The 27,885-nt window shown below is 45.0% G+C and overlaps 1 protein-coding gene across 7 annotated transcripts in view; it reads right to left on the bottom strand.

Moving 5' to 3' along the window:
- Nucleotides 1-27,885, bottom strand: part of wdfy3 (WD repeat and FYVE domain containing 3) — a 101,794-nt gene that overhangs the window by 44,132 nt on the left and 29,777 nt on the right. For 4 of the 7 annotated variants that reach the window (XM_023958796.1, XM_023958790.1, XM_023958792.1 and 1 more), the window contains exons 9-19: nt 26,379-26,858; nt 20,650-20,760; nt 19,405-19,598; nt 17,259-17,530; nt 15,876-16,073; nt 14,301-14,384; nt 12,485-12,668; nt 12,168-12,382; nt 11,231-11,343; nt 7,904-8,141; nt 2,934-3,034 (exon numbers count right to left, since the gene is read on the bottom strand). In XM_023958796.1, the coding sequence (XP_023814564.1) occupies nt 2,934-3,034; nt 7,904-8,141; nt 11,231-11,343; nt 12,168-12,382; nt 12,485-12,668; nt 14,301-14,384; nt 15,876-16,073; nt 17,259-17,530; nt 19,405-19,598; nt 20,650-20,760; nt 26,379-26,858 (2,190 nt within the window). The remainder of the gene's footprint in view (nt 1-2,933; nt 3,035-7,903; nt 8,142-11,230; nt 11,344-12,167; nt 12,383-12,484; nt 12,669-14,300; nt 14,385-15,875; nt 16,074-17,258; nt 17,531-19,404; nt 19,599-20,649; nt 20,761-26,378; nt 26,859-27,885) is intronic. The other 3 variants (XM_023958793.1, XM_023958794.1, XM_023958797.1) reach the window with 2 other exon arrangements.

Here is a 27,885-nt window from a genome sequence, read left to right as displayed (position 1 = left end):
ACATGCAGCAAAAGACAACAATGAGAATTAGGATTTTATGAAGGTGCTTTTACATGATGTCACCCACAGATGAGGGACGGGCGAAGAAGCAAAGGAGAGGAAAAGAAGACGACGGGAGGGAGGGGGAGAAACCTGACAGATTTAGGGCAAAGAAAGGAAAAACAAGGAAAGGGGAAAATAAATGAGATGCTGAATAAAACAGAGTTAAGATACAGACGTAAGAGAAAAAAGTGGCTAAGAATAGAGCTGAATGACTCAGAGGAGAGGAGAGGAGAGGAGAGGAGAAGAGAGGAGAGGAGAGGAGAAGAGAGGAGAGGAGAGGAGAAGAGAGGAGAGGAGAGGAGAGAGAGGAGAGGAGAGGAGAGGAGAGGAGAGGAGGGGAAGGGAGAGGAGAGGAGAGGACAGGAGAGGAGAGGAGAGGAGAGGAGAGGAGAGGAGAGGAGAGGAGGGGAGGGGAGGGGAGAGGAGAGGAGAGGAGAGGAGAGGAGAGGAGAGGAGAGGAGAGGAGAGGAGAGGAGAGGAGAGGAGAGGAGGGGAAGGGAAGGGAGAGGAGAGGAGAGGAGAGGAGAGGAGGGGAAGGGAGAGGAGAGGAGAGGAGAGGAGAGGAGAGGAGAGGAGAGGAGAAGAGAAGAGAAGAGAAGAGAAGAGAAGAGAAGAGAAGAGAAGAGAAGAGAGGGGAGGAGAGGAGAGGAGAGGAGAAGAGAAGAGAAGAGAAGAGAAGAGAAGAGAAGAGAAGAGAAGAGAAGAGAAGAGAAGAGAAGAGAAGAGAAGAGAAGAGAGGAGAGGAGAAGAGAAGAGAGGGGAGGAGAGGAGAGGAGGGGAACGGAAGGGAGAGGAGAGGAGAAGAGAGGAGAGGAGAGGAGAGGAGAGGAGAGGAGAGGAGAGGAGAAGAGAAGAGAAGAGAAGAGAAGAGAAGAGAAGAGAGGGGAGGAGAGGAGAGGAGAGGAGGGGAAGGGAGAGGAGAGGAGGGGAAGGGAGAGGAGAGGAGAGGAGAGGAGGGGAGAGGAGAGGAGAGGAGAAGAGAAGAGAAGAGAAGAGAAGAGAAGAGAGGAGAGGAGAGGAGAGGAGGGGAAGGGAGAGGAAAGGAGAGGAGAGGAGGGGAAGGGAAGGGAGAGGAGGGGAAGGGAAGGGAGAGGAGAGGAGAGGAGAGGAGAAGAGAGGAGAGGAGAGGAGAGGAGAGGAGAGGAGAGGAGAGGAGAAGAGAAGAGAAGAGAAGAGAGGGGAGGAGAGGAGAGGAGAGGAGGGGAAGGGAAGGGAGAGTTTATCTCCGTCAAAAAACACAATTTTAGAAATGTAATCACAGAGTCACAAATTCATTTGATATACTGAATACTCTGCAACTTAAAAGCCTTAACTTTTTCTAAAACAAGAGAGCGAGAGAAACGAGAAAGATGCTGATGTCAGAACTATTTGGAGAGGGATAAAGTTCTCTGTCAAAATGTTTGGTTGGTCTCACAGTGGCTCTCTAACTGGCTGAAAAGTGTGTGTGTGTGTGTGTGTGGGGGGGGGGGGGGGGGGGGGGGGGTTTGAACATCTGAGGTTTTTTCGCGGCGTAACATGAACAAACCGCACTTCCGGACCTAACCGTCACATTTTAACATGTGATTATTGTTGTTAATATTTTGATTTTACAAAGTTAATGATCCTTTATTTATTTTTATTTGTTCTAGTCACTAGCAGCAAGAATGTTTAAGATTTTGATATGGTATTATGGTTCAACATATTTAGCTTATTTTGTCACAGTTTTTTGGCGGTGGGTGGGGTGGGGTTGAACATTTTTCCTCCTTCAAAGGGGGGGAACAAGAGAAAACGTTTGAGAACCACAGCAGTATTGTGTCTTTTAGTTGGTTTTTAGCAAACTAAAACATGAATGGATTTGCCCGTCATTTCTTGTACACATATTTAAATTACTCTTTATTATCTAGTTAGAAATGGAAGGAAAGTGGAAAACTTCACCTGCACTGTTCAATACCCAGGTATTTATCTCTGAGTCACACTGGCTATAGATGGTCAGTGCATCCCATCATTTAAAATGAACCAAAATCGAATCGGCAACCACATGTATTAAATCAAATTGTTACATGCGTGTAGCGTGTCACAAACGTGTTCTGGAAGGGCTGTGAATGCAGTTCATGAAGTCTGACACTGGTTTTGTTTAATGAGCCTTACATGGTGTGGCGGCCGTGGTGCAGCGGTAGGGCGGTCGACCCATGATCGTAAGGTTGCAGGTTCGATTCCGCCTTGCACACCCATGAGTCGAAGTGTCCTTGGGCAAGACACTGAACCCCACCTTGCCTCTGGTGGTAGGCGGGCGCCTGTGTTTGGCAGCGGAGCCGCCACCAGTGTGTGAATGTGTGTGTGAATGTGTGTGTGACTGGGTGAATGGGTCTGTGACTGTAAAGCGCTTTGTCCTTGTAGGAAGAAAGGCGCTATATAAGTATAAGTAAGTATACGCCATTTACATGGGACATAAAAAACAAACCATTCATTGACGTTGTGCTGTATTTTCTGCTGCGCCCCATGGTGGGTAAAATACAGAAAACGGCAGAACACCAATGAGCAAGATGATGATCTCGTAACCTGCAACTGCTGTTTGGTTTGCTGCTCCGTCTAAATAGATTTGTTTAGAACACAATATATAAACGTCCTGGTGACACACTCAGTAATCACAGTTAAAAACAACAAGCACTAATTCATATTTGCTGATATGACCGTTGCAATCATCAAGAGCTTCGAGGAAATGCAGTATGACCCAAACAGACAGTAAAGAGTTAAAGACTTAATGAAAGCTTCTAAAATGGATGAGAAAACAAGCAGGGACAAGTCTGAACAAAGAGTCACGGAGAGAAGAATCAAATAAAAACTGTAGAAAAACACTGAAATAAAAAGGACGAATAAAGTTTTGATTCAATATCACAATAAACAATTCTTACCAGTACCCATCCCGCTCAGCACCGCTCCGTCGCTTACCCCCGAAGTGTTGGCGTTGTTGGTGGGGGCGTTGTGGGGCGCCAGACTGGGCAGAAATAGACACCTATGCAGAGAGACAGAGCCTTCAGAACAAGCATGGTTTATTAAACAATGGATTTTTATTACAATAGCCACAAAGAAGTTAAGCTTTAGAGAAAGAGGCTCTCCACAGGACAGAAACCACAAATGAAGACAGACCTACACTGGAATTCAGACCTAAAATCTAAGGGCTACCTACAATAAATTAACTCACATGAAAAATTGCACATGAGAATAGACCCTACCCATAAGGACAGACTTAACACCAGGGGAAAAACCCCATACCTGGCAACATCTGTGGACAGGGATCAAACAAGAGGATAGGCCCAACACACGAGGATAGACCTAACAAATTTGAACAGACCCCATACCTGAGGACAGACCCAACACCTGACGACAGACCCCATACCTAAGGAGAGACCAACACCTGTAGATACACCCCATACCTGAGGACAGACCCAACACCTGACGACAGACCCCATAACCGAGGACAGACCCAACACCTGAGGACAGACCCAACACCTGACGACAGACCCCATACCTGAGGACAGACCCCATACCTGAGGACAGACCCAACATCTGACGACAGACCCCATACCTAAGGACAGACCCAACACCTGACGACAGACCCCATACCTGAGGAGAGACCTAACACCTGAAGATAGACCCCATACCTGACGACAGACTCAACACCCGACGATAGACCCCATACCTGAGGACAGACCCCATGCCTGACGACAGACCCCATACCTGAGGACAGACCCAACACCTGAAGATAGACTCCATACCTGAGGACAGACCCAAAACCTGACGACAGACCCCATAACCGAGGACAGACCCAACACCTGAGGACAGACCCAACACCTGACGACAGACCCCATACCTGAGGACAGACCCCATACCTGAGGACAGACCCAACATCTGACGACAGACCCCATACCTGAGGACAGACCCAACACCTGACGACAGACCCCATACCTGAGGTGAGACCTAACACCTGAAGATAGACCCCATACCTGACGACAGACTCAACACCCGACGATAGACCCCATACCTGAGGACAGACCCCATACCTGACGACAGACCCCATACCTGAGGACAGACCCAACACCTGAAGATAGACTCCATACCTGAGGACAGACCCAACACCTGACGACAGACCCCATACCTGAGGACAGACCCAACACCTGACGACAGACCCCATACCTGCGGAGAGACCTAACCCCTGAAGATATACCCCATACCTGAGGACAGACCTAACACCTGAAGATAGACTCCATACCTGAGGACAGACCCAACACCTGACGACAGACCCCATACCTGAGGAGAGACCTCAAACAAAAGACATAGGCCTCACATCTGAGGACAGACCTCAAACCAAGGGATATACCCCATACCTGGCAACAAGCCACACACATGTGAACAGACAGGAGGATAGGCCCCACACATGAGGCCAGGACCCAAATTTGAAGACGGGCCCCACACCCGAGTACAGGTCCCACTCCTGAGGACAGACCTCACACATGAGAAGAATCTGCGATAAATTAACCCACAAATGAAAAAGTGGTCCTCTTTGCCCACTTGCAGCAGGCTCCTCAGGTGTTCATCTGGAATACTATGTGTGCATTTATCAGTGCGTTTGAATGTGTGTGAATGTGTCTGTGTGGGTGGTTTGTATGTCCAAATGTATGTCTCTGTTTTTGCATGCGTGTGTGTACACAGTGTGTGATTAGTAACAGCAGGACTATCAATAATTCATGTTGGCAGATGGAAGGAAAAGCAGAGGTTGTGCATTTGTACGTTCATACGCCTGTTGTTGTCTGCGTGCGTGTGTTTGGTCTCTGCAGGCTTGCAAGCATCCTGATGCCGTTTTCGGGAGAACCTCCATGTTCTATTCTGGGGCGGCTGCGTCAGAGCCAGGTGGAAGCAGCAGATGTACCAGACACTGAAATGGCGTCGGAAGCTTTGCAGAAACAAACCAAAATTCTTCCCTGAAGCTCTGCTCACATTCAGCTCTCGTTTAAATTATATTTTTTGTCAGAACTTTCACAGGTTCAGCATTTTTGTGCCCAATTCCTCTCATCCCTTAAAAGTCATGGCTATATTCAGTAATCTGATTTTGAGTTTACCTTTAGGTTTTCACCTGTAAAACTGTCTAACTTCCCTTTTTTGGACTTTTTTTTCCAGCTAAACTACAGCAATGTGACTAAAACTTTTTTTGTTGATTATGCCAAACAGAAATAAAAAAGTGGACTTGAAATCTACAGCAGTAACCCCTTTAGAGTACTGCTATTTAACGTTGTTTTGTTAACTTCAGTGCAGCACTCTGAAAACATTGTGCTTAGATTCTTTCTTTTCCTGATCTACAAGCTGCCTGAAAAGCTTCCAGTGGATCCAAAATGAAGCTGAAGCCAGAGTTCTGGTGAGAAATGTTAGTTCTTCATCACCCCTTTGTTCAAAGCTGGAGAGTTTGATAACATTTGAAATATCTTGATAAAGCTCCCAGCTCCTTTCTTGATGCTTGAATTTCCAAAACTGTGAGGAAGAGCCTTCAGCTATCATCTCCTCTCTGCTGGAACCAACCCTTTATTTTGGTTAGGGAGGCTGACACCATCTCTGTCTTTAAAGACTATGTAGCCTGTAGTTAAGGTAAACCCAAGTCAGCCTGATTCATGCTGCTAGTTGTAGCTGCTCTAGAAGAGTCGTGCTACGTTCACACGAGGCTCAGAAACGCGCGTTCAACAGACCATTCTCAATGAAAAGTCTATGTAAACGCACGTATCTGCGCGTTTCGGGCTTCATATGCTACAAGCGCGTTCAAGAACCCAAGGTCACCACACCCGGTGTGTACGTATCTTCAGTGTTGCACTTCTCTAGTGTGTCTCAAATGTTTTTCTTTCTATTTTCTATCCTTTACTAAACAATTGGTAAACAATCCAAATAACTATAAAAATAAAAACGTGGTGTGGATATACTGACTCTGTCAGTATGTGAGGCAGTTTGGCTCTGAGGACGCTCCAAGGTCCACTACAAAGACGCAGCAAACAATGACCATATGGCTCAAATATGCATGTCAGAGCGGGAATCAAACATGGAGCTTCTTATGAGATCAACACCACAACCTCAAAGTGTATCTTTGAAGTTTGTCCACGTAGCATGAGTCTGCTCTCATGTGTCTAAAGAAAGGCAGGGTGACGAGCTGCCAAGGTCAAACTAGACATTTCCTGTCATGCTCCAGTTCCAGCATCCAACCGCAGGAGCCGCCGTGTCAGCAGCGCTCAGTGCGCCACAGGGAGAGGAGTACCATCAAATCCAGAGAATGAGCACATTTCTATGCGCAGCTCCACAACTGGAGGGAAGAAAACCCTCATGCACATGCTGGACGGTTCCCTGGAGGCAGAAAAACATTAGCTCCCCCATGGAGAGGATATCCAAACCTGTTCAAAGACTGAGAATCACCTGCTCCTCCAGCTGCTTCTTTTACAGCATCCTCATAGGTTTCTCGCTGGCTGAATAATTACTGGTGTAAAAATGAAGCTCTCTGTGATTAACATTAGACTTCCATTAAAACCTCCACAGACAGAAACTAAAGAAGGCATCAGATGTCATATCAATGCTAGGCTCATACCAAACAGCATATTTGTGTCTGCCGCCTGGTTTGCTTGACGTATGTCCAACACTGTGTTCATAAACTTGCCACTCCCTCTGCGTGTGGGAGGAGCTACAGTCAAGTTTTTAGCCTCGAGGCTACATTTTGAAAGACACAGATGATGTTAAGAGATCACGTTTATTTGTTTTTCTACAAAGGCACCAGTGATCAAGATTCTATGTTTGGGTTCATGACGTCATTCAGAGACTCTCCCAGTGCGGCGAGCTTCACCGTCTCCTGGAGGAGCTGCGTCTGAATGACGGCGCTTTCAGCGCTACTTCTGTCTCGCTGTGACCCAGTTTGAATCCTTGCCGACCCTCATTAGTCCAAGGAGGGGAAAAAATAAAAACAAGAATAAAATTAGAGGAACTTACTACATCAGATGCTGACAACATCCTCAACACGTCACGGGCCACAGCTGAGTTTCTAATTGGCTGACGTGATGCTTTCGGATATTTGAACTATCCAACGGCAGAAACTCATTGCTGCTAACGCACGGCGACTGACGCCGTGTCCACTAGGGCTGACCGATATGAGGAAAACTGGCACTGTGTGATACTATTGATCAATATTGTCATGACGATTCTACCTGCAATGCATGAACAAATAGCAAAACAAAGCTACTCATCATATCCATATCCAAAAGTCAATGTAGAACTGCAAGTTCTCCCATTAGATGGGTAAGAACTTGTATGTCGGGAAAACACACCGAAGAACACTGATCTACCTTTCTGGTAGTACTGGCTAAAATGAATATGGACAAAAATTAAGAACAATTTAGGTAGAGTTTGCTTTGTGCTTTATTTTATTTTTTTTTATAGTTTCTTTGTCTATGCATGTGTGTAAACATTTAAGCTGAGCACAAGCTGAAGTCACATTGTCGATTCATTTTAGATTTATTATGCAGACCTAGTGTCTGTACATTGACTTAAGATACATTGACGTCTTTGTCGCACGCATCACGTTCAGTGTGAACACAGAATTTGGCTGTCTAACCGTAATGTACACCTTCCAAATAGTTTTTCAGGTGAGGCAATTTAAGACCTCACTGCTCAACAATGAGGTGGGGAGGGTAATGTGTTCATTCTTACCAAACATGTTCAATGGAGATGACAATGATACCACAGGACAAAGACCATTAAACCCCCTCCTCCATAGTGCATGCCTGTCCTGTAGGACTTTAGTTTTTGCCTAAAAGGACCTGAAGACTTTCAGAAAACTCAGTGAAAGGAGACGCTGACTAACCCGAAGCCCTCCAGCGACATGTCGAACTCCACAAATGCAGGCGTCTCTGCTGATCCGTGCAGATGGATGTCGTGGGGCGTCGTCATGGACACCAGACACTTGACCCGCGTGAGGGGCACGGTGCTGCCCTCAGCCGAGCGGACCAGACTGCGGCTGATGCGGTACTGGCCGTTGTCCTCCGCCGGCGTAGCGAAGACGCTGTCGGGGCCGAAGCCCTCCATGGACATGGTCATGCCGTCTGTAAACAGAAAGTGAAGCAAAACAACAATGAATGGTCATTGCTTTTCTCTTTAAAACACCGGCCTCCTGTGAGAATCTGGATCCTGTGTTTGAAGGCTGAGCCTGAGTGAGTCATTTTGATAAAGTCTTTAGTTACGGTTGGCATGGGGACCCTGAGCCACAGCTTCAGTTAAAGGCTCAGACTACTGAGGGTCATTCTGGGATCATTGCTGCAGTCACTAACTTGTCTTCAAACAGACGTTCCAGTGTTTTGCGTTTGTCTCTTTCCTGCCTTCTTATTGTTATAGTTACTGATACATCTTTAGTGATTTCCATGCTCCTCTGCTTTCTGTTCCCTCACAGCTGCAGTCACTAATTTATCTTTTCTGTTTTAATACACATGTTCCAGGCATCTGAGAGCGTCTGTTTTTACCATGTGACTCTGTTGTTCTAGTTTCAAACATATCTCTTTACTTGTTCTGAGCAGACTTTGGTGACTTCCTGCTCCTTTGCTTCCTGGTGTCTTGCTGCTCCAATTATTATTTTTTTCTGTCCAACAACAGATGTTTGTCGTTGGTCCATCTGCTTCCTGTTTTCTCATTGCTGCAGTTTCTAAACTCCTTTAAATCTTCTCACTACAGATGTTCCATTGCTTTTCTGTGTTTTTTCTCCCTCCTGTCCTCTCAGATTCAAACCTTTCGCAGCAGATGGTCACCCTTACTGAGTCTGGTTCTGCTGGAGGTTTCTCCCTATTATTTACACAGTTTTCCTCTTCCAAGTCTCCTTTTACTTGCTCGGCGCAGGGAGGTCACCAAAAATCCTTCAGTGAAATCTCTTAGTCACATCATATATTATTTTGACAACATTGCAACCTTAATGTTGACCCAGATAACATGAAGGCCTTAGTCACTCTGCCTTTACAGGTGGATTCAGGCTGTCTGCAGGTAAATATCGGGGCAAACCTGTCCGGGGCCCTCAGGAAAGATCAGAGTTGTAGGTCGCACAGTGAGGCTCCAGGGCAAAAATGTTCATGCACATTTTTTTCTATTGGCTGCTTCTGGCTACAGGTTATAATAAACAGCTAAACATGCTAAGGTATGTAAGGGTGGAGAAGGTGAGATGCAGGCATGTCATTTTCAGTTTTTCAACCACTGCCAAATTCAGCAAATTGTGCATGGAGCCCGTTGGCGCTGTTCTGGCGATAAGTGCGAGCCCCGCCCTTATAAGAGTGTGGTTTGTGCGGACATTGAGGCTATGGGCACTTACGTATCACCTGCACACCCCACAGCTGGCATTTCCACCTTACTATTGACTAGAATGTGGCACAAGGACATCGTACGACAGCATTATTCTTACGTCATAGATGTGTGTAACTTACATTATCCTTAAACACTTCACAACCCACTTACCACACACACTAAAATGCTACGTTCCATTTTCACGACGGCCTTTTACTCCTGTCTATAACCCTCCATGGGCCCGATCAACCCAAAAAAACTGCAGCCCCCGTACGGGTCAACCCCCTGCATGGGGGCATGTGACTAAGGCTTCAGTAAGTGTCTTCTTCGTGTCAGAAAAACGTTCCTTATCCTATCCTCTTTACAAAAGGCAGTACGACAGCTTTTATTCTGAAAATTCCCCAACTGCTTCTATAGCTCTGCTCACAACTCCTTTGCTTTTTACCGCAGCAACTACAAACAAAAAAAACTTTACACAGATCTCAAACACTGCCGTGTTCAATAGAAAATGTTTGAGGTGGAAAAACCTGTGAGCACCACAGGAGGACAGTCCCGCCGCCACATCGCGGTGTGACCCTCACCGCTCGGTCTGAGCCGAGCAGACGTTCGGAGGAAAGAGCGAGACGAGAAGAACAGCAGAACATCCCACACGGCTTCAGGCCGACAACAACCAGCAGCTGCTTACACTGAACGGTAATTAGCAGAGACTTAATATCCATTCTCAGCAGTGATGAGACAATTAAGAATTAAGTCATGCTGGGGAGCCTCGAAAATTACAAACATTAGCAGCTGCGCATGGAAACCGTGGAGGCCGGATATTTGCTTAAACACAAGATAATAGATTTTCTAACCAGAGAATGAAGACCAGTGTGTTTCACTAGAGGTTTTTTCTAATGGTTGGCATCCGGTCTACTCCAAATTTGCAAAACGGATGGAAGCTGTGTCTGTTCGGGGTGGCTATCAACCTGTACAAGTCACCAACCATGCATTCTGCAAAAACAGCCCCTTACCATCACGCTCCCTCCACCTTGCTTGACAAAACCTCTTTGACACCATACAAAGAATTCTATTTTTGCATTCATCAGTCCATAACTCTTGATTCCAGTTTTCAGAGGTCCAGGTTGAACTCAGGGCTCCAGACTAACCTTTTTCACTGGGAGCACTGTGGCCCCCAACTGAAAATTTTAGGGGCACAACCAGAAAATTTAGGGGCGCATACCGTAAATCAACATGCTAACCAGATCTACTAATTTCCACTGTATTACTAATAAATACTTTAATAATAGATGCAGAAATTACAATGTGCTGTTTCTAATTCAGTGTCACATTTTAATCTGCACTTTTGAAGATGCAACAAGAAGGTAAACTGACAGCAGCATCGCTGTCATGACAGTACAAATAGTAAACAAAATACCATACATTTAGAATAAAAAAAAGTTTTTAGTAACAAAGTCATCCGCCTCACAGACAGACATCACTCAATGAAACGCGTGTGTGTGGTCGCGTCTCATGAGTATATGTGCGAGTGTGTGTGTGTCTGTCTGCGTGCGTGTGCGCTCGCGTCTCATTGATTATTTCATTGCTCATTTCATTGATCATTGACGTGCCCCTTCCATGTTTAATGTATAAAAAATACGGAGGGAGGGGGAGGCAAGTTTACTGGTAGCACATGTGCGACTGGATGTAAAATTCAGTCGCACACTCTCAAATTTTGGTAGCAAAATGCGACCATTTGGTCGCAGTCTGGAGCCCTGTGAACTCTTCCTGTGCTTTTGTGTTGTAAACCCCACAGCTGACAGTATTTCTAGAAGGGTTTGCAGTTTCATTTGACCCCGTTTATGTTTCCCGGCATGCGTGTGTTCTTACTCACTTCTCATGTCCGTGTCGTAGCTGAGCGAGCTGGGTTTGTGGACTCGGTACTGCTTCAGCAGCTTCTTGTCCCACGCTCCACAGTTCAGCGGGTTTCCGAGACGTAAGAATTCCCTGAAAATGAAGCAGTCACGGTTATAACGCGCAGAAGTTGTGTAGCGCAGGAATCTTTCATTCGTTTGCTGTGTTTGAAGCTGCAGATTTGTGGGGATTTTCGAACATCGTGCTGCTGCAGGAGATTCATTCTTTCATATTCATGCACTAATGTTTGTGAAATATGCTTCCATCTGAGAGCCAGCATATCAGGGAGTGCAGGTCGACTGTGTGGACTGAGCGGCTTCAGTAGCCTGCTGTTCATGTGTTACTGATGCTGTGTTTCAGCTGCAAGATTGTAAGGAAACCGCATGTGTGGACCCACACTGCAAAACATCTACGCTAAAGCCAAATTAAGGTAAATCTGATCAAATCTGACTGATTTTGACCATTACGTTATCAACGCAGGTATTTCAGGAGATTTATGCACTTTCAGTTTATTTTACCTTGATGTTTTAGAAAAATGATGATGGTCATACAAAATAAGAAAAGCTCCCCAAGTAGTAAAGATAAATCTTAGTTTTTATTATTTAATGGTGTGTTTTTTGCTTACCTAAACTCAGCTTTAAAATCGTCCACAAATTTTTTCCGGTTATTGTTTTTATTCCATTTTTAAGGATATGATCCTGTTTGTTTTCTAAGCATTTTCAGCTTTTGAAATCATGATCATTTCCTTAGAAAAACGGTTCCAAAACTAACATTTTGTTTTTTTATTTCGCAAATTAAGTATCAACGTAATCATTTGTAGTGGTTTTGATGGCATTTTTATAATGCTCAAAGTCAGATTGATGGGGTTCGGTCCCTTCGATGGCGTTCCGGTCAGAGAGAGTAGATCCGCCTGGTACCTGAGCACCACTGGCTGGAGGGCCTGCGACGCCAGCCTCTCAAACATGCGCTGCAGGGGGGGGTGGAGGGGGTGGTCTTCGTCGGCCAGGGCCTGGCTGCAGCGCTGCAGCATGCGCTGGTGCAGGCAGGCCTCGCACAGCACCTGCTGGTTCCGCTCGCTGTTCACCAGCAGCTGCAGGATGTTGGCCACGGCCAGCTGCAGATCCAGAGCATGCTGGGAAGGAGAGGGGGGCACACATGGGGGGTCAGGTATGAAAAGCATGGGAAATAGAAAGCTCTGATTGAATGACAGGTGAGCTCTTGAACTCTTCCTCACCTCCGGCTGACTGTCTGAAGTGATGGAGGGCAGCAGATCCACCATGGCTAACACGGCCCCTGGATGGATGACCACCGTGTCAGAAGAGGAGGAGCCAGTAAGGGAGGGGTTAGATAGGTGGACCTTTAAGTCAGTTAGAGCCTTGATGGGGGCAGGGGGGCCGGTTGTGCCGTAGTAGCCATGTCTGCAGGGGGGAAATAGAAGAAGTTTGTTTGCATACTCAGCACAGATCTGGGTTTTTTCTCCTGTTATTTGATGGATTTCATGTTTTTACACCTCAGACTGAACTCTGTCAATGCAGCAGCTCAAACCAGCTCCGCTCACAACACAAAAGCATTTACAAGGGGCTGCTCATCCTGAACGGATCTGTCAGAATCTCAGAGTCCTTGGTGTGCTCCTGGATGTGAGTTCTCACATCCAGAGTTTGGTTCTTCCTCTAACTTTGGATGTGTTGCAATGGAGATAAACCTTTAGTTTAATAACTGCCAGAATTGATTCTTTATAATCAAATTCTATGTCTCTGTCTTCTATGTAGGTCATCAGCCAACAAACCTAAGACAAAGTGCATCCTGCAGGTCTCTGGACCTTACAGATTCATCTGATACATAAAATGCTCAGAAGAGGACATTTTCAAGAAACTATTAGAAGCTGAGTTCCTGTAATTTTAATATTTATATATCTGAAAAAAGTGAACATAAAAATGTTAACTAACTAGAAATTCACTAACCAACTAAAGGAAACGTCAAATTAGAAAAATGGAAATGAAAATACACTTTTAATTTGTGCTCTGTAACTTTGCAATGACCCAGTCAGAGATTTAGCTAATCTCATGCTCGAGTCCAGGTCTTCAGGCTGTAGACCATGCCCACATGATAACACTTCCAACACCGTGTCTCAGAGTTGTTCTGAGATGTTTAAAATAAAACGTTTGCTTTTCCAAACTCCTCCTTGCTGCCCTCAATTCTTTCAAAGACTTCGTTCCAGGACGCTTGAGGCTTTATTTTACACTCAGTCATGAGTCTGAACCCTTGTCTGTATGTAAGAACTGGACGGAGAGAGTGTGGCCACACCCATAGAAAATGGCTTCCTTTCCGCTTTCAACCAGATAAAGAGAATTCAGTCGCCATGTTGGAACCAGACGTCGGTTAGCAGTGATTCGTCAGAGTCAGTCTGAGTCAAGGTTTCTATGGCAACCACTCCCACACCCCTACCACTTTGAGGCGTCTGATTGGTCAGTTTCGAACGCGAATAAGTTGCACAACAGAAAAAATATCATTAAAAAATTAAATCCAGAATGGTTATTCTAACAAACAGAATGACAGTAACAGCATTTTATTTCTCAATAGAGGTCTGTGGGATTTTGACTTTTGGAACCAGCCGGTACTTCCTGTTTGAAACCCTGCTCAGTCCAGTTCTCATTTACAGTCAATGCTCTGAGCAGCTGCTCAATCTTTTGACGTCGGTTCTAGGCTGCACTTTCTTATTTAACATCTTCAGGTGAGCTGCAGGTGGGATTTTGTTCACAGTCGACGTTCGTCAGTGTCAGACTTTCAGAGTTCAGTTGGAAGCACGATGTGCCGGTCTGCCTGTAAGCTACTGCGCTTCTTATTTAGGTCTAAAGCCAAAACCCAACCAACCAGGAAAGGTGGAGGAGGGACTTTGACCGCTGCTTGTTTTATCTGTTGACCTAGACGACAGTTCAGACCGGAGAACTCTTCCTCATATGATCCTGAAGAACTAAATGGATCAATTTAACTTCATGTGAAGATGAGGATGTGGAGAAAGAGACGAAGGTGATGAAAAGCTCTGTAGCTACCTCTTCCTAGTGAGTGCCGGCGTCCCCCATGGGGAGGGCAGAGAGGTCTCGTGAGTCAGGCAGGGGGGCATGTGCTCTGCACGACTGCTCGACATCACACACAAACACACACAAACACGCATGCACAAACACACACAGCCGTGCAGATGTCCCAGACCGAGGATGAGGAGGCAGACAGCACCAGGTGTTAAAGAAGAAGAAGAGAAAGAACAGAAGTTGTTAGTGGAAAGCTGAAACAGAGGCCCGGATCAGAGTTCCAGCTGGATCACATGGACAGGCCCAGACTTGAAGGAAACAGATTAGAAAATGGTGGAGGTGAAGATCAAAGCCAAGAAACATGTGATCACCATCTGACTGATGTTTCAAATATTGCTAACACAGCTGACTGGTCGCTCAACTTTCAGTTTGTAAGTAACAGTCGTGATAGGGGGAGGTGCGGGTTTAACTTCTGCAGCTCATCGCTCATTGGAAGAGTCAGACAGATGTGTGCAGTGATACAAAGGACTTCATGTGAGGACAGGTGTGTCCCTGTGGGGGTCAGGTGTGTTCCTAAAGGGGTCAGGTGGGTTCATATGGGCGTCAGGACTGTTCCTGTGAGGACAGGTGTGTCCCTGGGAGTTTATTGTGTTCATATGGGGGTCAGATGAGTCCCTGTGGGATATTTTTTTGGGGTCGTTTGACAAGTTTACTTTTATTTCTTTGACAAATTATATTGGATTACTCGTTTTCATGAACTGTTCGTAGGAACCCGAATTGCTGACATTTATCTTACTGATAAATCCTAAGTGCTTTTGAATCACAGTGTGTGTGTTTTCTGAAGAGGATCAAATTACCACAGGAACCATCAGAGCCCATAAAAGATCCAGCAGAGTAACAGACTGGAAGACTCTAAACACAGCAAAAACAGAGCATCTTCCTGTTCATTGCCCAACATTTTAGAAAAAAAATATTTACTTAGAAATTATTGTAAAATGAACACATTTCTTTATCCTTGTAAAATATTAAGCACCTATAAGACATTAGGAAGAGATTTATAAATGTTAATAAATGTTTTAAAAATTGCCATAGAAATGGTAATAAATGTCTAATAAGGGCTTTATAAACGCTAATGAATCTCTTAAATGTATCAAATAGGATTTATAAATGTCAACAAATGTCTTATAAATCTAGCATTAAGAGCTTTACAACAAAATGTTGAATAAATGCTAATAAATGTCGCTATAAAAGGCTAAATAACGCCCATAAGACAAATGTAAGACATCCACATTACTGATAATTCTTTATAAGCAGCATTATTAACACAAATAAAACATTAGTAAGATGTTTATAAATGTCTTTCAAAGGCCTATAAACATTTTACTAATGCTAATTTGAGATAAAAGCCGTTTGGTGAATTCAAAATTGTTCATTAGATGCCACGAAATTACATGGAAATGAAACAAATGTGGTTTCATTTTGCTGACAGAAAAGTTCTCGTATAATTAGTTTCCCTCCTCTGAAGTAAAGTTTCTAACGCTAAACCAGACATAAGCTCCTCCCTAAAGACGGACGTGCCGTTTCCTGTTCACAGCTGACCTGTCAAAGGAGTCTGTGGCCATCTTGTGCAGGTAGATGAAGAGCTTGCTGCAGTGCTTGAGTGTGGGACACACGCTGTCCCCTGCGCAGCCTGCGGGGGCAGCCTCGTCCTCCAGCAGCCTTTGAAAGGGCTGAGCGTTGGAGGGAAACACTCCGGTGGCACCCAGCTTCTTCGTGTCTGAGAAACAACCAAGTAACCTGTGTGTGTGTGTGTGGGGGGGGGGGGGGGGGGGGGGGGCAGGGGTGCGAAGAGCTTCGTTAGACCACAGAGACACACCTTTGAAGAACGACATCATCCTGAAAACTGAAATGACAAAAGCCCTAGACACGCCTCCTTCAGCTTTCTGTCAAAACTCCAACATTATTTAAATGAGTGACGGCTAAATCAGAAGTGACTTGACTCTACAGGAAGAGAAAGTACATAAAACTCCAGATTATGACCATATAGCACTGTGGCTCAGATCACTTTGGTCACCAAGGTGTTCCCACTGCGGGATTGAATGTTTTCATACACAGAACTCTAAGAAGAGGACCAAAGAGCAAACCAAAACACTGTGAACATGACGCAGTTCTTTATCTGCTGGATTTCCCCAAACCAGCTCTGTCCAGGATTTAATTAGAGAGCTTGCACCTTTTCTTTTGTCACTAAAGTTCCACTCCTGTCATCTTTTGATTGATTTTTTAAGCCTTCCCAGTGGTCTTTAAATATGATTATGATTTAGCCAATTTAAAAAAAAAATCTTTTTTTTTAAACCTGCTGGTTTCTAGGACATAGTTTCTGCAGGGCAGCAGAAGTTCATCAGAAATTCACCTCTGAGCTGTGGGCGGGACCGTTGGCACAGAGTAAGCCCGCCCCCGTTTCCCATCACCCATCCGTCTACACGCTCTCCCGCTAATCTACTGCCCCCTCCCATCCCCAACCTAACATTCCCGTTAAAAACAAAAACGGCGAGCAATGTCGGAGCTATCCAGCGGTACAGTTTTGAACCAGATGTCCCTCAGACACAGAAAACAAAGACGCGTCAAAGGATCTAATCGACAACAAGGAGATGCATCAGAATGGAGCACAACGGGTTACAAATACCATCTTTTTCAAAATACCTTTTTTTTCCACTGCTCCGAATTCACAGCAATTTGAATGTAAAAAAATTGAATCTTAATTTTCTTTATATTTGCCCTCCATTATCAGAAAAATGCATGCTAAAAAAAACCCCACCAAAATAACATATTCTTATGAGTTGGTCTTTAAAACGTCATGACTTTCCGTCCTTCTCCATGTTTTTTTCAAACCGCTCAGCGTGAACTTTGTTACTCAAGCTGGAGTCACCGATCGGACACTTAAGTGTGCGCAGAGGTCGTGGTGATTCATCAAAAGGAGCTCACCTAACGGCATCGGCCAGCTTCTCGTACTGAATCTCTGTCCTGAAGAAGTAGGAGTTGGCAGGCTCGTAGCGCATGGCGGCCGTCAGGGTGCTGAAAACGGTGTGCAGGAGCTCGAAGACTTGGTTCTGGTTAACGCGCTCCCAGCCGTGCTGCGGCGGCTGGCACAGGGAGCGCTCCATGGCCACCAGGAGGGAGGTCACGTAAACGAAGCCCCCCACCTTGCGGAACACGGTCCGAGTGCGGTGACTCTCACGGAGAACCGCCAGCAAAGCCTGGAGACAGCAAAACAGATCCTCATGCCTCCATGAAAACAAACCCAGAAGGTGAAAAGTCTCTTCTCATTCTGATCACCACATTTCCATCTTCTATTTGCTTCTCACTCGTGTGAGAGCAATCATCCTATTTTAGGCTGGAGGTTAAGAGGTGGACCACAAGGTGACAGCAGTGGTCAGGAACAGGAACAGCAGCTTTGGTGGGTTTCTAGAACATTTCTGCAGAAAAAACATCACAATGGCTCATAAAACAATACAAATGGACACAAAGCGTGTCCGTTTGTATTGACTCCTCCAACACAAACAAAACGGAGATGTTCTCATATGCTTTACTTTGAGTCACGCCGTGCAGCAAAAAAGGAAAAAAGGCCCCCCATCTGGTGATTGAAACATTAAAACTCTGTTCAGGAGAGATTTCATTTCCTATGAAGGTCTGACCACATGGTTCTCTTGGTTTGATGGAGGGCTGTCAGAGTCCATTCTCAGAGAATTCAGCATTCAGGCCTAAGACTGCCAAGGCTCATATCTGGAATAGTTTCTAGGGTGTTAGAGAGAGTTAACATCTCAATCCAGTCACTTGGCAAAAATACAATATATCTTTTTTTTTTTTTTTTTACCAGGGCGATGTGGGGTTAGGCGTCCTGCTCCTGGAAACACTGACCAGCTAGCCTGGGATTTGAACCCCTGACTCTGAGTCTAGAACTGCGTTCACACTAGGCATGCGGCGCACGTTCAGGAACTCGCTAAACACAGGTGAACGCGCATTTAGGCCGCGGTGTTCACACTGAACATGCATGACAGGAGATGCCTCTATGTTTTTTGTTGTTTTCTTTTTCCACTGATTATCCCAGGAGACGCCCGTCACCTACGGATGGAAGAGGTTTGGTGCCAAATGTCAAAGCGGTGCACATCCGGTGAATCTTGGTCTGGGCTTTTTCTGTCGCAGCTCTATTCCAATATTTGAAAGCTTCGGTCAGGCACAAACGACAACAATTCATTTCTCCTCTATGATCAACTTTCAAACCGTTGGCACCTCTGTCACTTAAAGGGACGCCATTTAGATGTCACCACCAAATCTGAGTCCCTGATTGGTCAAAGTTCAACTGGTTTCACTTTCAACACATTCAATAATGGTGCGTTTTGTATGTCGAGCCCAAAAATGGGCGTAAAAACTTGCATGTGTGTGGCGTTTACGTCTACTTCTTACTGGAAGTGGCTGAGGGCGGTGTGGACATAGTTTGAGGCAGCAGCCTCGGGATATAGATGAGCAATAATCGCACACGCTGCATGTTTCTTGCATGATGTTTTAGCGTTGGAATAACGGCACACTCAGCACAGTTTTGGTGAAGAGGTCCCAGGATGTGGAGCGTCTTTTTCCAGCAGCAGAAAACAGCTGCCAATCATTTAGATTTCTAGAAGAATGAGTGCATCTAAAATGCAGTCCAGGCCTTACAAACACGGAAAAATGATTTAATGCAACTAAATTGGATTTAAATTATTCACTGTTTCTCTTATGGTGATAATTCCCAGATTACTGAGCAGAAAAAAAACGGTGACAAGTTAATCCGATGGAATCCGGGAGACAGCCTGAGAATGACTTTATTCAAAGGAGGGAAATCCAGAAATGTAATTATGCCTGAGAAAATGAGCGCTGTGAGTGTGCACGCCTGTGTTTTCATGCAAATTGGATTCCCAGCGCCTCGGGTTGGAGCCGTTACTTTAGAGGATTTACATGCATATTGATTTTTGACGTTCCCAGCCCCATCCTGCTGACCCTTCTATGGAGACCTAATTCTCGCCAGTTTGTCTGATTCGGGCGCATGTGAAGAACAGCAGGCGGTGCCGCTCGGCTCGCCTCGGAGCGCTGGCCGTACCCGCAGGATGTCGGTCTTCAGCTGCAGCTCGCTGGGCGGGGCAGAGTGCATGAGCCCCAGCAGCGTTCCCATGTCGTCGTCTCCGCTGGGCGACAGGACGAGCTGCTGGATGATGAGCAGGGCGTGCTCCCGACACTGACGGTACTTCACGATGTTGTGGACGCAGCGAGCACCCCCGAATTCTCTGAACAGAGCTGAGAAAAGAGTGACATCCTTCAGCAACATGTCACAGTTTGTGACCACACCTTTCCACAGAAAGGAATTCTTTTAGCTTATCTGATTGACATGGTTTTCTATAAAGAACAGAGTTTCTTCTCGTCACACAGATGCACTGTTATCCCACTGTGAATGTCTTCCTGGTGAAAGTGAACAGCTGTCGTCAGGGTTGGAGAGATCGGAGCTGTTGCTTGGTTACGTTTGAGTCACCACATGTCTGCGGCTCACAGAATCTACGCTCCTCACACAAACTGATCCCAGGAGGAACATTTTCCGTTTCAACAGGGAGATCGGGGAAAAGTCTCAGCTGCCTGCAGCTAATAAAAAATCACTGTCCTGATTAAAGACACCCCGCTGCTCCGTGTGCCGGCGCTGGTGCGAGTCTACGGCATCAAGCTCCGATCTGGAGTTCATTTCTGCTTTCATCTCTGCGTGTTTAGATTACAGTAATTCACTTTCACAGAATTCTTTTTGTGTCCTGGACAAAATGCTGCAGCAAGGTTTTCACTTTCAGAAAGACTCTCAATCCTCTCTGCCTTGCAAAGACTGCTAGTCAAATTCCAAATCCACTGTCATGGTTTCATTTGACTTTTTAGAACCTTGCATGGAGAAACATCCATTTAGATCATGGACCTTTGAACATCGTACCCCTCAGTTCCATTATTAATCTCTCCAACCTAAAGGTTTTGGAAAAGGAATAACCCAGAGGTGGGCACTGAGGGCCGCATGCCTGCATGTTTTCCAACATACCCTGCTCTGGCATGTTCTGATTGGCTGCACACACCTGAACCAGGTAATCAGCTATGAGTAGGGCAAGGATATCTGGAAATCATGCAGGCACACAGGCCCTCGATGCCTGGAATTGCCCACCCCTGGGATAACCCATCCTTCCAAACCAGGGAGGACTTAAGTCCTGCCCCCTGCTTGTGAAGCGTCTCACCTCTGGCCCTGCACCAAACCTGCATTGCCCCTCACCTGCATTGGTGTGTATGGGTGCATTGGTGTCCCTTCACTGCTCCGTGTGCTTACCTGCATTGGTGTTGGTGGTGTTGGACCCCTGCAGCAGCACAGTCAGAGTCTCCATCACCAGCCAGGCCAGCTGCTTCTGTTCTTCCGCAACTGTGTTGTTCTTGCAGTCAGCTGAACAAAATGACAGAAAACTGTTAAAAATTGACTTTTTTCAGCCTAGAAAATTCTGGCCAAATCAAAGATGCGTTATAGTAGCTGCTGCTGCTGTTGAAATCAGTCAATTTCCAAAAATCGCGTCTGATCGGAACCCGACCAGTTTCTATCGTCTTTGAGGCTGATTTGGGCAAAATCATCTCAATAAGCAGCAGTTAGTTCGTGATTTTACTAGACAATTCTTTCAGTGTCTGTGTATAGTTTACTGAGAGTGTTGAGTGTGAAACCAACAAGGTCATTGATCAGCAACCCCATCTAAAAGAGTCTATAGGACTTTCTCACCACTTAACCCTTGTGCTATCCTTGGCACTTTAACATTGGGAGTGGGGTCATTTAGACCCACTACACAGTGCTCTAAACCTTTTTTCTTCAATGATTTGTGATCTTCACTGGTGTCCATGGATTACATGAAATCTTTCCACCTTTATCCACCTTTGTCATGGTAGGGAGAACACGTCAATGTAAGGGTGGGGTCATCTGAGATAGCACAACGGTTAAACAACCTTCGGTTCAAACAGCTGGGAAGATTGCAGCTGCTGAGGCTTCCAGTCTTTGGCAGATTCTTAAATGATGGATTAACTGGAGTTCATTTCTTTTGCTTTTACTAACACGACTGAAAGGTTCGTCTCCAAATCTATCTGAGCGAAATTCAAAGCGTTCCTCGCATTGAACCGACACTTGGACTCAGTAAGCTGAGAAGTGAAGTGGAAAACTAAAGAGGTTTCAATTGAATTTTCAGAAAAGTGTCACGAAAAAAACTCAACCTTCACCGATTAAAAATGTGGACTTTTGAACAAAGTTTCCAGCACGGCACTCAACTTCAGAACAAAGTAAATATTTTAAAGGTAACACATAGTTTTGACTTACTTTCCACACAGTTATGTCACATCTTTACAGGAAAAAAGTCCCGACATGTTTTTTTCCTTTTCTTTTTTCTTCTTTCTTTTATTCTATTTTAACTTGTTCTGTCCAACAGCTGAGCAAACAGATCCCAACAGATCCCAAGTCCCAACATGTTTAAATCTAGAAATCCTTCAAGGACCATGAGGACTTTTTCTGATCAAACCAACGATGTGAAACATCAGAGCTCACAGACGGCCTATGAGTGAAATTCATCTAACACATGTGGAGATGATGCTGAACCGCTGCATGGTCCGGGTGAACTCTGATTGGCTGCTGGGTGTGAATTTAAACGTGATAACGCACAGTGATAATACACACATAAAAAAGAGGTCCCGGTCACATACAGTCAGGACCATAAATATTTGGACAGAGACACATTCTTTCTAATTTTGTTTCTGTACATTACCACAGTCAATTTTAAATCAAACCACTCAGATGCCATAGAAGTGCAGACTTTCAGCTTTTATTCCATGGGTTGAACAAAAAGATTGCATAAAAATGTGAAAAACTAAAGCATTTTTTAAACACAATCCCTTCATTTCATGGGCTCGTGAGTAATTGGACAAATGAAATAACTGAAAACAAACTGTTCATTACTAATATTTGGTTGAAAAGCCTTTGTTGGCAATGACAGCCTGAAGTCTTGAACTCATGGACATCACCTGGGGCCTCATTTATAAACGTTGCGTACGCACAAAAGAAGGCGTACGCCACTCTCTACGCAATAGTTGAGATTTATAAAAAGCAAACTTGACGGGAAAATGTGCGGTCCTTCACGCTCTGACCCAGGCGTACGCACAAAAACGGGTGAAATGAGAAACAGCGACACCGTCGGCAGATGGAAGAAACACGTGAAAGTGAAAATGACAATACTGCCTCTAATGAATAATATGAAGACTTCACAAAGCAAGTCTTACAATTAACAGCCTACACGAACACCCGTTTGATCGATCAGCAGTGAAACAAACAAAAAAATCAAACTAAAATTACAACAGAAATTCAAATGAACACTTATTTGCAGAAAGAAAAGTGAAATATGTTCTGCAATATTGGCATGTTGTGCAATTCATCCTCATAAATAATATATTTAACAGAACGAAATAATGTACAAACTGATATTCTCGTCAGTGTGTCCGTCTGGCGGAGCAGATATAGGTGCAATTAGACAGACAGATGGATAGATAGAGAGAGATGCATTAATTGTCCACTAGGGAAAGTTGTTTACATAGTAAAACATGTCTTAATAAGCTACAGAATTATGGTATTCATACATATGCCTTTCTTCTTCTTTCTCTTTCGGCTTTTCCCATCAGGGGTCGCCACAGCGAATCATCCTTTTCCACCTCACTCTATCATGGACATCTTCTACCCTAACATTAGCCAACTTCATGTCCTCTGTTAAGACATCCAAATATCTCCTCTTTGGCCGTCCTCTTGCCCTCCGGCCAGGCAGCTCCATCTCCAACATCCTTCTACCAATATATCCACTATCCCTCCTCTGAACATGTCCAAACCATCTCAGTCTGGCTTCTCTGACTTTGTCGCTAACACAGGCAACATGAGCCGTCCCTCTGATGTACTCGTTCCTTATCCTGTCTAACCTGGTCACTCCTAAGGAGAACCTCAACATCTTCATCTCCGCTACCTCCATCTCAGCCTCTTGTCTCTGTCTCACTGCTACCGTCTCTAACCCATAGAGCAGAGCTGGTCTCACCACTGTCTTGTACACCTTCCCTTTGAGTCTTGCTGGCACTCTTCTGTCACACAACACTCCTGACACTTTCCTCCAACCGCTCCAACCTGCCTGCACTCGCCTCTTCACCTCTTTTCCACAATCCCCATCACACTGAACTGTTGACCCCAAGTACTTAAACTCCTGCACCTTCTTCACCTCAGCCCCCTGTAACCTAACGCTTCTACCTTGATCCCTCTCGTTCAGACACATGTATTCTGTCTTACTACGACTGACCTTCATGCCTCTTCTTTCCAGAGCAAACCTCCACCTCTCTAGCTGTTCCTCCACCTGCTCTCTACTCTCACTGCAAATTACAATGTCATCCGCAAACATCATTGTCCAGGGAGATTCCTGTCTTACCTCGTCTGTCAGCCTGCCTTTACATACATATGCCTTTAGTTTGTTTTATTTTTGATAAAACAATGTATGGCGTATGTCTCAACCATTCAGAAAGCAACAAGAAATTACATTTGCGCTGATCAATTTCCCATTTCCACGTCGATTATTACCGACATCTGTAGGTTGTCAGATGTAATTAAATGGAGGGAAATAAAATGCCCCATCACAGTGCGTAATGACGCACAATGGCTGATCTTGCGCTCTTAAAAGATGTGGCAAATGGAAGAATTCGGAGTGAACGCATCTTTAGACAGCAAGAAGACTTGCTGGCAAACGAGGACGAGTGGCTTATGAGCCGGTTCCGACTTCCTCGAGCCGTCCTGTTGGACCTCTGCGGGCTTTTGGGGGGGTGTCACCCGGTGCATTTGGTGCGTCGGCGTCCCCCTGCGCCTCAGTCACCACTCCACTAAAGGATTCCCCAATTCTTGCCGCTTGTCTCTCATCAAGAGGGGTCAGCTCCCCCCCCCCGTGGCAAACACACTCTGGCGATGCAGCGCCAGACGTTTTTTTGCCTCGACTTTGATGTCCGACCATTTCTTTTTTATTTCGGCCACGCTCCAAGGTTGTGAGGCTACAGCATTACGGCGTCTGCCACCGTTTGCCACTCACGTGGCTTTTAGGCATTAGTAATGCCCACACTGTGCCCTCCAAACAACACTTTCCTCCTCTTTCCACCTCGCCAACGATAACTTCTACTTCACATTGAGTGAAGTTACGTTTTTTTTAATTTCCTCTCTGTGTTTGCCATGATTTGCTCCACTTTCTCTTGCCATCATTCTGGTACAGGTTGATTTTGGTTTCATCTGTCTTTCAATGGTGTCATTCTTCACCATTGAAATGATTCTGCCATCATCCACCTCTGTTGTCTTCCGTGGACATCCAGGTCTTTTTGTGTTGCTGAGTTCATCAGTGCTTTATTTCTTTCTCAGGATGTACCACACTGTTGATTTTGCCACTCCTAATACTGTAGCAATTTCTGGCATGTTTTTTTCTGTTTTCTCAGCTCAATGATGGCTCCTTATACCTGCATGGAGAGCTCCTATGAACGCATGTTGTCTGTTCACAGCAAAATCTTGAAAATGCAAGCACGAGTCCTCTAATCAACTCCAGGCATTCTATCTGCTTCACTCATAATGACAGAACAAGGGAATTGCCCACATCTGCCCATGCAATAGCATGTAAGTCAATTGTCCAATTACTTACCAGCCCATGAAATGAAGGGATTGTGTATAAAAATTAATTTGTTTTTTCACATTTTTATGCAATCTTTTTGTTCAACCCATGGAATAAAAGCTGAAAGTTTGCACTTCTATGGCATCTGAGTTGTTTTATTTGAAATTCACTGTGGTAATGTACAGAAACCAAATTAGAAAGAATGTGTCTCTGTCCAAATATTTATGGTCCTGACTGTAGCTAAAATGCTCCATATCCCTGCGCTGGCTTCTTCAAAACAAACTATCGTCATCATCTGGATAGACACAAGCGGTAAGAGGTGAACTTTCTATCTGAACTGATGCTTTTTTTAAGCCATCAAGTCGATCAGCATATACATCGCTTTCCTTTGCCACTGCAGTCGAGGTCTGTGCCGACTCAGCATCACTATGTCCCGGTGTAACCGTTCGGCCTAGAACTTCCGTTCGGTGTCCTTTTGACTGAAGGGTACCGTCACACTACGGTAACACCACTTGCACAAACTTCGTAGCGTTTACATCTGCTCGGGCTCTAAAAATGTTCATTTCACGTTCCCTTTTGTAACCTAAAGTTATTTTCCCTCCTAAATTGTGTCTGACATTATTCTTTGTAATTTTTATAAAGAGATTTTGCCACAATTCGTTTGTTATTCCAGTTTAAGTTCAGCCGTGGCTAAAAATGTTGTTAGCACGGCTACATGTTGTTCTTCCGTGTCCGCTCTGCCAATAATAAAGCACTGGGCGCACGGATTAAAAAAACTTTAAGTGAACATGCATTTAATAATAATTATAACAATAATAAAGGCACGTTTGTTTACAACAGACTTCATAATGTTTTTTTCTATGCTAGTATCGTAATTTGTCCAGACCAATCACTATCTGACACGTCATTGGACCAACGTACAGCCAATCACATAATCTAACGTCAGTGTTACTCCCAGGACCCCGAACGGAAGTTCCAGGCCGAACGGTTATGGTACCTACACCGGTAACGTGACAACTCGCCGCACCATGTAACAAATAGTTACATGCCAAGAAAATAACACGAATAAAATACTCAAAACCGGTTGAATATTTATTTCTTTTTTAAGAAACCATGGTATAAGCGGGTTAATGGCCTTCAAAGTGTGCATTATCAGAATTTAGGCAATATGCAGAAGCAACCATCCTCCGCTTCGCGTCAGACAGTTCAGGCTTCCATAGCGTGCGTTTATTTCTGATGATGCACACTTTGAACGCCGTTAACCCTTACGTAGCCAACACACAAGTCAACCACAACAGCAGGTTTTTTTAATGACATTCAACCTTGATGTAAGTCTGAAACCCCGGGAAACCCAGAAGAAGCTCACCTTGGTCATTACCGTGAGGCTGGGGTTGCGAGGCCGGGTCTTTGAGCAAGGCAGCGTACTTGTGCAGCAGGTTGACCAGCACCTCCAGCAGGCCGACCTCACGCAGCACGTCGCTGAAGACGGGGTCGTGGCGGGCCAGCTTCAGCAGCGTCCGCACAGCTGTGATGCTGCAGGCGTGCGACGTGCTGGACTTGAGCAGCATGCTGACGCCGAACAGCTCCTTACAGGGAACGTAGTTGAGGCTGAAGACCACAAACTCCAGCAGCTCAAAGTACTTGACCTGCGCCTCGGGCAGCTTGGCCACGCGCTCTGCAAACTGCGACAGAGTGTGCTGCGACTCCAGGATGAAATAGTTGGCTGGATCGGCGGCGTAGATGTTCCCGATGGCGTCCAGCAGCATGCAGGCCAGGCGGCTGGTTTTGGCCCGCAGGAAGGCGTTCTGCAGCACAGCAAAGGCCTGGATGTTACGCACCGTATGTCCTGGAGGGGAGAAGCAGCAGACACAGGAGGAGGCGTGTTATAGTAGAAATGCAGGAAACAGATGCATGCTGGTGCATCTTAAAAACCAGGATGGACTTCCATGGTTTCTCACAAACCTCCATGAAGCTACAAGGCTACAAAAAAAACAGAACTGCAAGTGTGATTTTCTAATGAAATGTGTTAGATTTAAGCCTTTAACACAAGAGCTGCAGCTCAGTGTTGACATTCCTTAGACTACCGTAAGTCTTAATGCAATGAACGTAATTCCAACTGATACGATGTCAGAGAAAAACCAAAATCCAGCAGAAACAGCTGATTCACGTTGATCATGTCAAAGATTTACGGTATGTCAAAGAGCGTGGGTTATTTAGATGTTGACTGCGACGTCTCCGGTGTTTAAGGGTTAATGAAGTGGATGCAAACAGGGAACCACGACAAAACCTCTGAAATTAACAACAAATCTTTAAAATGTCTTCTTTCACCAGAAGTTAAACATTTGTTCTGATGTTTGCTACACATCTGCTTTCTTGATTTTTGAAAATTGCAACAGATTTCGATAAATGTATCACGCAATGAAACACAGCAGTCCCTGTGTTGGTACCAGGGGTTGGGGGAATTTTTTTATTTTATTTTTTATTATAATTGGATTCTGAAGGAAGTTTTACTTTGGAAAACCACTGGATTCTCCACCACATCTGACTCATTCTTGTCATATGTCAAGTTGCTGCTGAAAATCCATCCTGTACTTTCCAAAAGCGACAGCGCAGACCGCTGAATTAAAACCCAAGAGCTAGCAAAGTTAACAAAAAACAAACATATTTGGAAAGTTTCTTTAGCCAGAAAAGATCCAGTGCGGAAATAGAAAAAGAGCCTTTTATCTTCAAAAAAAAAGGATTCTTTACTCCAAAAATGGATTTAATGTGACAGTTATTCCAACAAAGCGTAATAATAATACAGAATATTCAGCAACCAGCTGTCTAATGGTAAGGCTGCTAAAACAGTTCCTTAAGCGAATGATTCATGTTTA

This window comes from Oryzias latipes, chromosome 9 (genome assembly GCF_002234675.1).
Source record: "Oryzias latipes chromosome 9, ASM223467v1".
Taxonomy (NCBI): domain Eukaryota; kingdom Metazoa; phylum Chordata; class Actinopteri; order Beloniformes; family Adrianichthyidae; genus Oryzias; species Oryzias latipes.
Note: the sequence above shows the minus strand (reverse complement) of the source record. Positions and strands in the feature narration are given on the sequence as shown.